The following is a 15,980-nucleotide window of genomic DNA, read 5'->3' on the forward strand; positions in this document are numbered from 1 at the left end:
TTCTCTGAAACTCAATCCACAAGACATACTTGTCAGTTTTGATGTTGTATCCCTGTTTACCAAGGTTCCAGTAAAAGACACTATTGCACTTATTAATCAGATTTTCCCAGAGGATGTAACAGCCTTATTCCACCATTGCCTGACAACCAGTTACTTCCAATGGGACAACGAATTCTATGAACAGATGGATGGGGTGGCCATGGGGAGCCCACTCAGCCCAATTATAGCAAACTTCTACATGGAACATTTTGAAAAAACAGCTCTAGAATCAGCACCCCACAAACCTAGTGTATGGTTCCGGTTTGTGGATGATACATTTATCATTTGGAGCCATGGGGAGGAAGAATTGATGGGGTTTTTGAATCATCTCAACAACATCCACCTGAACATACAATTCACCATGGAGAAAGAAATCGAGGGAAAACTCCCATTCCTGGATACCTGGGTCATCCGCAAAGCAAACTTTCAGTTAGGTCACAAGGTCTACAGGAAACCAACTCACACTGATCGGTACCTACACAAAAACTCCAATCACCATCCCCGACAGAAAAGAGGCATAATGAAAACATTAGTGGATCGTGCAAGACGGATATGTGAGCCGCACTTTCTCAATGAGGAAATGAATCATCTAAACCACGCACTTCAGGCAAATGGCTACTCCAGAAATGAAATCCGAAGAGCAATCAAACCCAGGATGAATCAAACAACCAAAGAAAAACAGTCTCCCACAGGAAAAGTGTTTTTGCCATATATCAAAGGAATTACTGATCAGATGGGAAAGCTTATGAAAAAGCATAACCTTCAAGCAGTATTCAGACCCACCCGAAAAATACAACAGATGCTACGATCAGCAAAAGACAGTAGAGACCCCCTAACCTCTGCAGGAGTATACCGTATACCCTGCAGCTGTGGACAAGTTTACATCGGGACCACAAAGCGTAGCATCCAGACAAGAATAAAAGAACATGCAAGACACTGCAGACTTGGACAACCTGAAAAATCAGCAGTGGCTGAACATAGCCTAACTCAAACAGGGCACAGTATCTTATTCCAGGACACCAAAATACTGGACAACACTTCCAACTACTTTGTCAGACTGCACAGGGAAGCCATTGAAATTCACAAGCATAAGCAAAACTTCAACAGGAAAGAAGAAACCTTAAGAATGAACCGAGCATGGTTGCCAGTTCTGAAAAACACCAGGCTAACAAAACATTCTATCCCTGACAATAGCCCTGCAGAGAAGATTAGCACATCAAGTACCAATCCATATGCAAAAGAACCTCCTCAGGATACAGTGAAGCCTCCCGCCATTAGCATTCCACACCCTGGGAAACTCTTACAGGATGACTCAGCTCAACCCCACCCCTCCTGAGTAGATACAAATGACCTACATCTCTTCTCTTTTCCACACTGTGACACTGAGAGATCTGTCTTTTGGTGCTACACCTCTGAAGATGCCAGCCACAGCTGCTGGCGAAACGTCAGGAACTACAATGCCAAGACCACGGCAATACAGCCCGAAAAACCCACAACAACCATCGTTCTCCGGCCGTGAAAGCCTTCGACAATACAATAGAGGGAGACAAGACATGTTTCCTCTGTTTATGGAGAATACCTAGCACTGCTGATGAAATGGATAAATATTATAATTGATTACCATCACCCCAAAGTGCTTGAAGTTTTGGAACATACCCCACAGTCCAGCAAAGCCTGCTTCGCTGACACATGAACTTAAGCGCCCTAATACAATTTTACTGCTATAACTGTACCAGAATATCAACGACGGAAAGTGATGACCCTCAGAATGTGGTGCCTTCAATGACAGTTTCAGATGGGTAGCCATGTTGGTCTGTAGTAGAAGAGCAAGATTCGGGTGCGGTAGCACCTTAAAGACCAACTGGATTTCCAGGGTACGAGCTTTCAAGAGTCAGGGAGCTCTGACTCTCAGAAGCTCATACCCTCGAAATCAAGTTGGACCCTCAGAATATGCACCTCTCTGAAAACAGTGCAGCATTAACACCCAACTGTACATTCAAGTGCATCTTCACACACTGAATCAGGCCCGTAGTATGGTGGGAATCAGAAACTTCTCCCCGCCATGCGCCTTTTCCAGTGATAAAAAAGCCAGTGTGTGTGTGTGTGTGGGGGGGGGGATGACAAGAACACCTAGCCCTGCTACACTGCAGGCCTGATCAGGATCAGCCATTTTTTAATAGCCATAATGTCCACAGGTCTGACATCTGGACACAAAACATCTAGTTTGGCCCTTAACTAGGAGAACTTGAAACATGCTCAGAAAAAAAAAACAGTAAAACTTGAACGAGCACACTCATCACTGTTTACAAGAGACAAAACCAAACAAGAGTCCTCAGTACTTTTTGCCGCTACGAGAAATTTAATATAGATCATTTTTCTCTGATATGATTGTCTGGATATAATCAAGCACTGGCTCCCTCGCAAAGGCTGGTAGGTGGCCTTTCTTATCCCCACATCATGGGACATGATTTTCTGAATGTGTGCTTTATGTTTCTGCCTAGTTTCCTCTCTCTTTCATAGATCCTGTGCTTTATACATGGACATTTGATTTTTTTTTTACTAAGAACTAGAAAGCCACCAAGAGTAATTTTCATTAAACTGTTCTTAGGAAATATAGCATTCAGTCAGCACTTTTACCTTCAAGCTTTTGGAAATCTACAGCAGCGGCTAGTACATCCCTTTGGCCTACTGTTAGTACAAATAATTAAAAATGAACATGTTTATTTGAGCAGTTTTCTGCTAGGATACACAGGTTTAATGGAGCTAGACATTTACTCCTTCCAGGTAACTCGAGCAAAGACACTCTTGGTCCAGCGGGGGAAGGGAAATTAAAGTGTTTGTTATACTGACCTCTGATAGTCTTTACTTCATCATGCTGGAATCAAACACAATATAGCTCAATTGCTACAAAGTGAAGGTTAGACATGAAGTCCTGATCTCTCTCTCTTTTTCGGCTTTTTAGACCTTCCATATTATTTAGTGACCAACTTTATTTACTTTTAGCCTTTTCATAGTAGCTGTTTCTGTAGTTCTATGATCTTACTTTGGCGAGTGCATCCCATTGTGTTCTGTCTTTAGAGGGAAAACTACAGCACAAGGCTAAGAGTGATCATAGTAACATACTCTTAAATTATGTTGGAGGTAGATTAGCTAACTGGATGACTGCCCAGGGCCTCTTATTTCCCTGCAATTGAGAAGCTACACTCAGAACACATCCGTCAGTTGAAATATTCGTTACTGCAGATGAAAGCAAAAGAATAGCTTTACCTGCTAACATAAACAACCATACACTGTGCTTTAGTGCTTTTAAATTAACTTTAATGCACTTTTGGCTCATACTGGATAATGTGGTCATGAGCTGTTAATGGTACTGGAGAAGCTAGAAGGGCCACTAGGACTGAAAGACTGCAGAACTGGTAATACATTGCAAAGAGGAAGCAACAGGAACCAAAACAAGAAATAGAGTAATTATCCTGCTATAGGATTGACAGACTAATTTTCATATGATGTAAGTTGCTTCCTAATAATGCAAACGAAACACATTCGTTGTGCGTTTTCTACCAATCTCTTTTATCTGGACATGCACTATAGAAAGTTGCAGAAGTAGTAGCGGATTGCTAGAACGAAGGAAGCTGGGGAAGGGAAGAAAACGAGAATGGATTTGTTGTGTGGAGAAGAGAATGTGTGTTGGTTGGCTACAGGAGGGAGTCAGTGTTCAGTTTCTTGGAAAGGTATTGAGGCTAAATCTGTGTGTAAGCTACGCCACTTTAAATTTTTATTTCTAAGTGTTGGGAGGGTGCAGTTAACTGGGACTCTGCTTCCTCTCAAATACACTGAAAACTCATTTGAAACTGTACTTATGAGTACAGAATAAATGGTGAACCGTACAAGATTAAACTTTATTCATAACTTCTGGTCTAGAGTAATTATGTCTTTTGACTTGTATTAAAAAGTAACACATAATAGGCAGGTAAGCACATGGCACAATTTTTTCATTTGGATATATAAAGCACTATTCAGAACCTCAGTCAAACCACACTCTTCACCAGTGTAGTACATTGCATTAGATCCTATGATTCTAGACAGTAATGGCAGAGGAGTCGTCTTCTGGCACGAAGCACCTTCCTTCAATGAAATACACCTGCTAAAGGAGGGTCCCATTATTGTGTGTGTGTGTGTGTGTGTGTGTGTGTGAAGAGACATCAAGTCACAGCTAACTTTTGGCAACTTCATAGGGTTTTAAAGGCACAAGACAAATAAGAGATGGTTTGGCATTGCCTGCCCCCCTTGGTGGGTGGGGGTCTCCCATCCAAGTAGAGAGCTGCTGTAGCACAGTGGTTAAGTGTTCGACTGTGAATCAGAACTCTAATAATAATAACAATAATATTCGATTTATATACCACCCTTCAGGGCAACTTAACACCCACTCAGAGCGGTTTACAAAGTATATCATTATTATCCCCACAACAATCACCCTGTGAGGTGGGTGGGGCTGAGAGAGCTCCGGGAAGCTGTGATTGACCCAAGGTCAATCGGAGGAGTGGGGAATCAAACCTGGTTCTCCAGATTAGAGTCGTGGCACTCTTAACCACTACAGCAAACTGGCTTTACTGGTTCGAATCCCACTACTGTCATGAGCTCAGTGGGTAGCCTTGGGTAAGCTACCCCTCTCAGCCCCAGCTCCCCAGCTGTATTGTGGAGATAATAATAATACTAACTTGTTCACCACTCTGGGTGAGGTACTAATCTGTCTTGAATAGCACAGTTATCATTGTTATTGTTATTGTTAATCATCCTCATAATCATCAGGGCTGATCATGCTTAGTTTCTGAAAGCCGACAAGATTGAGCTAGCCCTGGCCATCTAGGTCATGGGGTTCCACTATTAGTGAAAAAAGAACTAATCACTTACCAAAAATATTCTTTCAAGTTGATCTTGAATATCTTTCATTCCTGGGAAAGCAGCAACACCTTGAATCATTTCTACAAAGATACAACCGACTCCCCTGCAAAGCAAAAAGTTAAAACAAAATTGAATTTCTTAACATTAAGAAGATCATTGGGTCATTATATTATTCTTTGGTGCATCACTGCAGGCTGCAAAAGGATATGAAAAATGACTAGAATGCTTTAAAATCTGCTTTAAAATCTTTTATATATTCAGAACTCATTCTAAGCAGCTTGTTTTATTTGAGAAATAACAACAGCAATTAATTAAAAAGTGCCACACACCTTAAATACAACCAAAAGCAGTTCTGAAGTCACTGCCAAAAGAAATGACATCCATGCTACAGGAGAGAAGCACTTTCTCTGTATGTAATTGCCAGAAACCATTAATAGAGATAAATGTGACTAAGAAACCTGTATCTTCTGTCATATTTTTATCCTAATATTCTTCCAAGGAGCTCAAGCTGGTGTCGATAGCTCTCCCTTCCCTAATTTTATCTTCACAAAGATTTTGATTGGCTCAAGATCAGTGAGTGTTACAGCTGAGTGGGGATTTAAACCCAGATCACCCCATTCCTAGTCCAACACTTTAACTATTACATCATGCTGGCTCTTTAGGGCTCAAAGAACTGTTTAACTAGTTTTATGTACCCCAAGGGGCTCTGTATTTGTGTTTCTTAAACAGCAACTTCTCATGCCACATGTTAAATCACTCTTGAAACTAAAAAGTGCTTCAAAAATTATTAGAGTTTGATGCAGGTAAAAAGGGGGCAAATTTTACTGGGCATACACAGTCTCAGTCATGCTCAGAGTAATTCTGTGAGTTCAAACAATGGCACCAATAGGCTGGAATAAGTAGCCTGTTTCCTGCTTGCATGTGGTGAGAATGCAAGCCACCCTATCTGACCCTGACCTTACTGAACTGGCTTGCAGTTATAGCAAAATGTTTGCAGTTATAGCAAAACGTTATGTTCCATCATAGTGTTGATCATATGATCCAATGCTCATTAAGCATTAAAATTCTGGGAATACAGGCCTAAAATGAGGATACATACCACCTTTATTAAAGGTCTATACTACAGCTTCATGTAGGATGAGCACAACAACCCCAAAGTATGTGTGTCAGTTCTCTGATTACTTCAAAACGGTGCAGGATGATTGCGAGCATGTAAAACAACCTTCAGTAATGTTTTTCATCCTCAGTTGCAGAAATAGAAGTAACACAGTTTTAGGTGTGCCAACATGTTGAAACAACCCACATCTCTGTTTGTTTCAGAAGACGGCTGGTTTCCTATGTGCTTTCATCAATTAAGAGAATGTAGCTGAAAATTCATCGGTCAAATTTGGTAAAGAGCCTTAATTAAAGATTCCTTAAATTATTTAGTTGATTTATTTTTAACTTACATTTAAAATACCGAGAAATGTAATTATAGTTTAATGTATAACTAGATATAATGTATAATAAACTATAATGTATAGTTTAATGTATAACCATCAAAAAAATGTAGTTTCAAACAACACTGGTTACTGTATCTAAAGCCAGAGAACAGACAAAGCATTGATTTACAGACTACGCGATATGTGACACACTTCACATCTATTCCTAAATTATGTTCTATATGCTTAGAAAGAGGATTGAAATTATACCCCCATGTGCTTTTGCTGGTTGCTGAAGGGGCTGAATTGATTAAACTGCCACTCCTAATATACTTTGGTTAGTGCTTCATTAAGCTCAATATATCTTAGTCAAACAGAGGCAATATTTAAATCTGGGACAGGGAGAAAGCCAAATTCAGAACTGTCATTTACTGAAGACAAATAGTTGCCTTGAAAGCCTACTTTTTATTATGAGAAAAAGTGGTTTAAATTTCTGTTTGTGAATTAAAACAATGGAAGTAATAACAGAACATGGAGAAATTAAGAATGTTAAGTATAAATATGAAATAATAAAGTTAGTGTATATAGAAAAACTAAAGATTTTTGCAAATTCTGTAAACTATTTTTAAATAAAATCCTACATACATAATATTCCTGCTAATTTTTTGAAATTTCAATTCAGCATTGCTAATTAATAAAACACTTTAATGACCTCAGATATTACATTACTGACAAATAAATTACAAGATGGAAAATGTGAGGATGTTTGCCTACTCCTTAAATGGCCGATTAAATGTCCACACTAACCTGAGTCACATCCTAGCAACCAGCAGGAGGTTTGGGGGTGGGGAAACAGAGGGGGGAACAATGTTGGTTCTGATACAAAACTTCCAGGTAAAACCAGAAGCAACATAGGCTAGTTCTAGGATTTGTTGGAAACTCTATGGATTCCTAGATCACTTTTGCATTTTATCTGGAAGTAACATTGCAAAGTAGCCAACATCACTGTAGTCAATATCTCACTGCTGGCAGGAGGCCTGCCAGCCCTAGTTTAAGTCCACAGATTCCAATAGACTTAGAAAGGTGTGATTCTGCTTGGGATGGCACTGTAAATATTGCATGTACTGTTTATTCAAGTGGATTTTTAATGATTCCTCTTGATGCAAGTTACTTCCAAAAATGAGGGAGGAAGTATCAGACCAAACCATTGGCCCCTAACCAGGCCAATGACTTGGACCTGGAGGACTCAGAGGAAGAGCCTGAAGAACCAAGAACAGGGGACCAGGAAGACCAGCAGGGTCAGGGAGAACCTCAAACTGCAGAGACACCTTCTGACCAAGCACCAGCAGCACCAGAAGCCACCCCACCTGAGCCTGCAAAAGGAGCCATTCCTATCAGCCCCTGAGATAGGCACTAGGCCCTTGCCACGCAAGACACAAACCTCAGCCCACAGCCCTCCAGAACCCTCTCTACTCTGTAGGAATGGTGGCAGCGAAGGGCCCAGGCTGAGGTGGAACAAAGGAGGCAAAATGCCAGACTGATTACATGCCACCTTCCTGTAGATTTAGCACAGAGTGCTAAATCTACAGGATCTTCCTTGCAAGATCCTGACCAGAGCCCAGCATGGCCTCCAGAGCCTCCACACCTGCCAGCAGAAGCAGCAGAGGCAGATTAGCTCTCAGCCAGAGGCCCGAGGGGCTGCATTACTTGTTTTTTTTCCCCCATTGCATATCTTCTAGAAAGTCCACCAAGACCGTCTACTCAAAGGTCTATTAACCGCAGCCATGACTGAAGCTGAAATGACAGCTATATAATGCAGAAACATGCATCTTGCCTTTTAATAGGAATAAGCATGACTAACCCCATTAAATATACCAACGGGAGCATATGCAGCCAAATGGACTTAATACTGCACATCTATTGTCCCTCTTACTTTCCTAAGCATCTTGCTGTAATTGCTGGAAACAGAGCTAAATATCAACCAACGGTAAGAGCTTAAACAGGAATTTAGATGGTAAACTTGCTGGACAACAGAATACTGTACATAAAAGGTTTGTGTAAACTATGACAGCTTCTAATAAAAACAAATGAGTTTGTGACAGAATATCAAAAAGACACAGTTATACCTAGATCAGTTTTCTGCAGTCTAATGTACCTCTTGTTTGAACAAAACATATTTGGATAATTTGTTGTCAGAACTGGACACATTATTTCCTTCTTTGAACAGCTTTCCTATCAATTTCCCAAATGGCTTTTTAGAATACTTAAAATGTTTTGGGTTCAGTGATAATGGTTTCCCTACAGGAAAATTTTGAGACGCATGGTTGCACAAGGACCTCTTTGGATCACTGCATCAAAACTAATTTTAAAAATGAACTTGTAATCTCTCCTCTTGTTCTTCAATTTTCTGTTTTTTTCCTTCAGTTTTTTGTTTTCTCATCATAATTTTCTACCTGCCCAATTAAGGGTCACCTTAAGATTGCAAAGTTTAGTTTAATTTAGGATCTTTCTCCATCAGGTACTATTTATTTTATTTAGCACACATGTCCTGCGTTTCCTTCAAGAAGTACAGAGCAGCCTACATAGTTTTTCCCCTACTCCATCACAATAACCATCCACCCTGTGAGGTAGGTTAGGCTGAGAGACAGTGACTGACCTAGCCACCTACTGAGTTTCATGGCAGGGAGGGAACTCAATTATAGGTTTCAATTACATGTCATTTGTTTTTATCTTGACACAACTGAAATGCTGATACTTTCTCATTTTGACTGTTGTAACCGTCTTAATGCTATACCCTCTTCTAAGTTAACCCTATACCCACTTCTAACTTGAATACCTCTGCAGGGGCAGATAAAATAAGCCCTGCTTTTATAAATTGCTTCTCAAGTAGCTACATAACCTGAAAATGATATAATTATATAAATGGTACCTGGTACTAAAGAAACATCTTAAAACAGAAGCATACATAATGTGTGGGTACGTGCATGGTTTTACTCAGATTATTCAACCCTTTGAAGATCCCAAGATTTTGTCTGGGTCAAAATCTTTTCCAAACAAAACTATAGTTAGGAGATATTATGCTGTATGTAGTATGTCTTGAATCTCCGTGAGACGGACTATAAATAATTGGGAGTTATGCTGGATAAAAATTAATAGCTGGATAACTGTGTTTCAAGCCTTCATTTATTACTAGATCTAAAACTAGATCTAAAAACATATTATTAAATTTTTGCCCTTGGACCTCTAGTTCAGCTCCTCCTTATGTTACCTTAAACTTTTACCTCAGGAGGGCCTTGGTTCCAATCAACACTGCTATTTTCACTCCCACAGAGCTTCAGTTCTCTACTTTACCCAAGCTTACACCTTAAGAACATCTTCCCTTTTTCCTTTCTGTGATTAATATATTGCTACCTCCCTCCTTCCCTCAAAAGTTTTTCACTGTCACCAAATGCTTTCACCTTAATCTTTCTCAGTTTAACTGGTAATATAGGAAGGCTTGTTACAGATGGTAGTTTGACAGAACAGTCAGCACATGAGGGTGGTTGTGAGGTAAAAGAAGATCTTTTTTCTTCAACAAAAGTAGAATTTACTTGTAAGTACATAATCATGATAGCTGAAGAGTATAGACATAGGTATTGGTTTCAGAATAGTTCTTAAATTCAGTAGTTTCAAAAATAATTATATCTCCTTAAAGGTCGTTTTGCGGATACCATGGATAGCCAAAAAGATAAGTAAGTGGGTACCAGATCGAATCAAGTCTGAATTCTCCATAGAAGCTAAAATGACAAGACTAAGGCTATCATGCTTTGGTCACATCATGAGAAGACAAGATTCTTTGGAAAAGTTAATAATGCTAGGAAAAGTAGAAGGCTGTAGGAAAAGAGGAAAACCTAAAACGAGATGGTTTGACTCAATAAAAGAAGCCATGCCCTCCAGTTTGCAGGATCTGAGCAAGTCTGTTAATGATAGGGCATTTTGGAGGTCTTTCATTCATAGGGTCACTATAGGTTGGAGGCGACTTAATGGCACAAAGGTATATTAATAGACTCAATTACAAAGAATAATTTGTCACACAGATATTCACTAACAGAATAAACTCTCTTCTCATCTACACATAGAATCACTCAAGCCTTTCCACTAAGCTTGCCTGAACTAGACAGATCAATCTCTCCAGACATACACAGACTGCCCCAGGTACACACACAGTTTGCCTGACTTAGAGTTTCTCAGAACACCACACAGCCAGTTCAGGCCCCATACAGATAGCCTGCTTTGCCCAAGGCAAATATTTTCTCTCAGTTCTCTATCTAAAACTGCAAGTCACTCTGTTCCCTAAGGTACCGCTGCTGACCAATCAGAATACATTCCATTCAACCCATCCAGGCCCCTTCCTTCTTTCCTCAGAGGCCTACATTTAAATGCACAACAATTTTTAAAAAACCCACATTCGCAAGAAGAAATGAAATACTCAACCTTAATTATATGTAATTATATAGGATTGCACCCCAAATCATTTTAGTTAATGTATTGGTCTTGACTATAAAAGTGAGATATTATACACACATTTTTCAGATAGATAAATTCCACAAACAAGGCAGAAACTCTATAAAACAAGGTAAACAAATACATGAATCAGGGAAAAAAGTGGAGAGATTTTTAAAATCCTGCATGTGTTTTCTTTACACCCAGAAACATTGTCACCATAACAATGAATAAGAATTCCCAAGGAGCAAAGGTTCTGAATGAGAGAATGTGCAATTTTGCTACCCCAGACGGAAAGAAGAAACAGACACAAGTATTGGGAACTAAATGGGCCATATTTATTTTGGCAACAGCATAACGAAACATATACACACAGCAAGGGCTAACTAGCAGTACAGGTCAGGCCCTGGGGTCACCTCTGGACCTCCACCCTGACCTGTATTTTAAATATCTCTAGATTCATACTCTGACTAAACCACATGTAAATTTCACAATAAATTCTCTTGCAGAGTACAAATCTCTAACTAGAAGACAGGAAGCCACTTTTGCTTGGAACAAAGCAGTCTAGTGAAATCTGAACATTCTTAAATTTCTGAACTACTTAAATTCTTAAATTTCTGAACTACTCATTTTTGGACCTAATTGGCATTTGTATTAGATTCATTTTCTAAGAGAAGTACCAAGCTGACAGTGTGTGATGTGTGGGGTCAAGTCGCTTCTGACTTATGGCAACACTATGAATGAAAGACCTCCAAAACATCCTGTCATTAAGAGGCTTGCTCAGATCTTGCAAACTAGAGGACATGACTTCTTTTGTTGAGTCAAGCCATCTCAATCTGGGTCTTCCTCTTTTCCTACCACCTTCCACTTTTCCTAGCATTACTGATTTTTCCAGAGAGCCTTGTCTTCTCGTGATGTGACCTAAGTACGATAGCCTCATTTTTTCATTTCAGCTTCTAGGAAAAATTCAGGCTTGATTTGATCTACAACCCACTTTGCTGAGTGTAAGTGAAATATATTTGAGATGTAGAAATTCCAAACTGTGGACAGCTTTTCTCCTACTCTACTGTCCCCCCCCCAGCCATGTGACTACCAGGGCTCATTTTGAGGGGGAACGCACAGGAATGCAGTTCCGGTATTTCTCCAAAAAGGTCACATGTCAGGTGGCCCCGCCCACTTGATTTTTGGCCATTTGGGGCCTGTTTCGCCCAATTCGGGCCCAAAATGGCCATGATCAGGCCCAAACCATCCAGGATTGGTCCCAAAACAGCCAGGATCAGGCCTCTGACAAGTGGTGGATCACTCTCCTGACCATTTTGGGCCCCTTTTCAGCCCCTTTATGCCATTTTGGGCCCAATTTCATCCCTGAATGGCCAGGATTGGGTCCAAAACAGCCAGGATAGGTGATGTCAGGGGGTGGGGCATATGCAAATCAGTTATGCTAATGACACATTTCCAGCAATGGCAAGGGTGTGGCATACGCAAATGAGTTGTGCTAATGAGTTCCTGCAGCTCTTTTTCTACGAAATGACCCTTGGTGACTACCATAAATGGGAGAATGGACAGAGTCTAGAGAGTGGGTGGTTTGTTTATATGCCAATTAGACACCTGCTTTGCACGAATCAACCCACTTCCCAAATGGAACTCAGGTTTCACAGAAATAGCTAAGTACAGGATGGAAATCTCTTATTTATCATATCTGGCTTCCTGTCCTGCTAAGAGATGTTTTTTAGCACCTGGCTAGAAGGCAATATGCCTCCGAACCTGTACTTAGACCACCATATTTTACTTTTTGTTTTGACAACGCTGTAGGGTTCTAGTGAAAGGCTGGAATGAAAACAGAGACAGGAATTTAACAGAATAATCAGAGAATGCTTGAGAGAAACCAAAGTACACGCATATAATGTAATATGGCAATACACAAGTGTACTAAAAAGCCTAGAGGTACTTGTCCTCAGTTCCAACACAATGGGAGGGGGTAGTTTATGATCCAGGTGAACTTTGGACCTGTACTCAACTGGGTGTCAGGAGGTCCAGGAGGGGATGCTTGACATGGGTGCAAAGTAGAACTACAGCAGAATTTCAGACAATAAATTCAAGAAAAGTCTAGAGAATATAGGCATTGGGACAAGCTTCTGGTTTTGCTGGGGGTGGTGTTTGAGGTAGCGGGAACATATGCTGAGGACTCCTCAAGTGGAAGACTTTTCAAATAAGAAGAGCTGGAACAAGGTCAAGTTAGGGCATTATCTCAGTAGCTGCTTTTTGTTACAGGCTGATATCTCCGGAGGTTTTTTCTGTTAGAGCCAGTTTGGTGTAGTGGTTAAGGGCAGCGGGACTCTAACCTGGAGAACCGGGTTTGATTCTCCGCTCCTCCACTTGAAGCCAGCTGGGTGACCTTGGGCTAGTCACGGCTCTCTGGAGCTCTCTCAGCCCCACCCACCTCACAGGGTGTTTTATTGTGGGGATAATAGTAGCACACTTTGTAAACTGCTCTGAGTGGGCATTAAGTTGTCCTGAAGGGTGGTATATAAATAGAACGTTATTCTTCTTATTATTAGGCTAGCCTGAGACTGAGAAAAAGGACACAGGAAAAAGGACTGGAAATTTTTAGAACAATAATTAAAGAATCAATTATGCCTGATTTATTCATCTTTCTAAGTTTGTTGTTTTGTGTGAAAGCTTCACCTTTCTATGGTCTATAGATCATTACTTTTTTTAAACTGAAATTCATGTAAACACAATCCACTTCTACATTTCACTTTATCCATCTAACAGCCTTTATTTCTCATGTGCACATCTTTTGATTAATTCACCTAACTTTTCTGGTAAACAGCTCTTTGGACAAGAGCAGGAAAATTTCTTTAAGATAGCAGAATGGGTGGGCTGGTCATGGCCTGGAAGGAATACAGACCAGGGTCACAAAATGTAAGGAGTTTGGAAATAGCAATAAGTGTTCTGTCTCCAGTTCATCAGCAGCTATGTGAGCTGGACCAGTCACAAAGAGAATCTGACAACCCTTAACAGACTGATTTGCTCTTAGTTTCTGTACTCACATTTGCTTTAACGGCTAGCAATTTGAAAATAGTATCAGAAGACTTCATTTAAAGAACTGGTAGATTGTAGCAGAGATTTATATAGAAATCTGAAGCCAGTATTAAAGTATAACAGATCATCCCCCTTCTGATGCACCTGGTCTGAGCTTTAGTTGTCATGAAATAATTACTTTGCTAGAATAGCTGGATTCCATTACAGACACATGTTCGACAGATGCAGCGATTGCATCATGTGTCCTACTAACTTGATAGCTGAGCAGATATCCACTTCCTTGTCCCCAGACTGAAAATCAGGAGCTTGTTTTCTTTCTGAGCCCATTTCAGGAAAACAGAAAGCACTCTGTAAATCATGACAGAGCACCAAAGATGTTGATCACTTGAGTGAGCTCCTTCAGCTTCCAAACAGGAGAAATTAAGAAGATAATTGCTTTAATTTTACTTACTTTAATACCATATTCTTTTTGGCACTGGGTGATAATTGCTGGTAGCAACCCTAATGGCCAAGACATTTCCAAATTCTGTTCTGAGAAAAACTTGGAATAAGATGCAGAAAGGTTTAAAAGAGTAAGAGCAGGAGCCAGAGCAAGAGAGGTTCTTTCTCTTCTTCAGAGAATTCACAGAGAGCCCTAGGCGTGGCTCTCTTGCCTCAGGTGTTACCTGGCTCTTTATTGTCTTTCTACTGACCAGGGCAATTTCCATTTGTAAAGCACTGGATTGGCTCCGCCCCTAAGAGATGACTCATTCTCCTGTAGCATTCCCATTGCTGGCTGTTAGATTGCAGAAAGGTATCTTGGGACATGTAAACAGTGCAGTCCCGATTAGTACAACAGCAACATGATTTTTAGGATGGAGAGTATTTCACCACACAGGGAATTACACTTTTTGGGGGTTGCTATTTTTAATGCCCCTCCATAATTATCTTTAAAGATACCTCTTCTAAGCTTTATGAAGATGAAATACTTTAGACGCTGGTTACAATATCAGATTACCAACCTGAAAAGTGTACCTGTGTTCTACTTCCTACCCTCCCAATTATTTTGCCTGTGATTAGATTCACTTTAACGCTGGGCCACAAGCATTTTCAGCAGAAGCCCCACTTCTTACAGGCACTGGGTTAAGCAATATTCAGGAAATGAGGTAAAACAACAAAATGAGGTATTTAGCATTTTCCAGATTTTGGCAAGCTGTATCTACAGTTTTAAATACTATTGGTAAGCTTTGCTCAGAATTATATTTTGTCTGGTTAGTTGCCTTGAGTATCCTTATAGGGAGAAAAGCAGGATACATTGTAGCAAGCCTCAAGGAAAATGTTTTATATTATATTGATTATTAACTAATAAGTGCTATAATATTGTTCTGATTAACTAACATTTAGAAAGATTAAATAAAATCCTTCTTCAGAGTAAAATATAGCTGTTAAGTCAGCTAGATACTGTTGGAACAGGAAACTTGTAGCCTGAGAAAAGAAGAAGTATACAGCATTGTGTATCTCAGAATAAACTGCCTAAAAGATAAAACTGATGATTTAAGAGAATTTGTCTAGATTTATGCTGCACTAAGAAAAGTCATGTCTGGGTCAATTGATTCTGATGATGAAGCTAAAATATTGTAAGCTTGTAATCAACTATGTACCACATGCTATGTGATGTAAGCAAGCTTGACTATTTCAGCATCTGAACTCTCTCTATTCGGGGCTCAGAGATTTTGAAGTGATATGTTATCACATCTGAGCCAGCCGGCTTAATAAATTTTCCTTCTTGAAATTCTGTTTGGTTTCAAGTCCTTGGGCAAATCCCCAGTCCTGCTACAACATGAAGAAATCCATTAGAAATTTCAAACAATCATATTCAGAGATTATCAGGCAGTCTCATTTCAAACTCGGTAATTACATAATTGATTTGGAATGGAATAGTCTGTAAAAAGTTTGGTTCAAGATAAAATATTTTAAGAGAATCAGTGCTTGAACAACACTCACTATCTTCCTGAATACTTTTTACTTTTACAGTCAGACTGAATAAAATGTTCTTTTAGTGAAAAATGATTAAATGCACATCCAGTGTGCAGGAACAAAGGATGCTTTTTC

General features: G+C 39.9%; 1 protein-coding gene across 1 annotated transcript in view; it reads right to left on the reverse strand.

Moving 5' to 3' along the window:
• CDK14 (cyclin dependent kinase 14) overlaps positions 1-15,980 on the reverse strand; it is a 318,753-nt gene that overhangs the window by 105,229 nt on the left and 197,544 nt on the right. Inside the window, exon 10 of the mRNA XM_054992114.1 lies at positions 4,951-5,044. Within this exon, the coding sequence (XP_054848089.1) occupies positions 4,951-5,044 (94 nt within the window). The remainder of the gene's footprint in view (positions 1-4,950; positions 5,045-15,980) is intronic.

The sequence above is a fragment of the Eublepharis macularius genome, chromosome 11 (assembly GCF_028583425.1).
Source record: "Eublepharis macularius isolate TG4126 chromosome 11, MPM_Emac_v1.0, whole genome shotgun sequence".
NCBI lineage: Eukaryota > Metazoa > Chordata > Lepidosauria > Squamata > Eublepharidae > Eublepharis > Eublepharis macularius.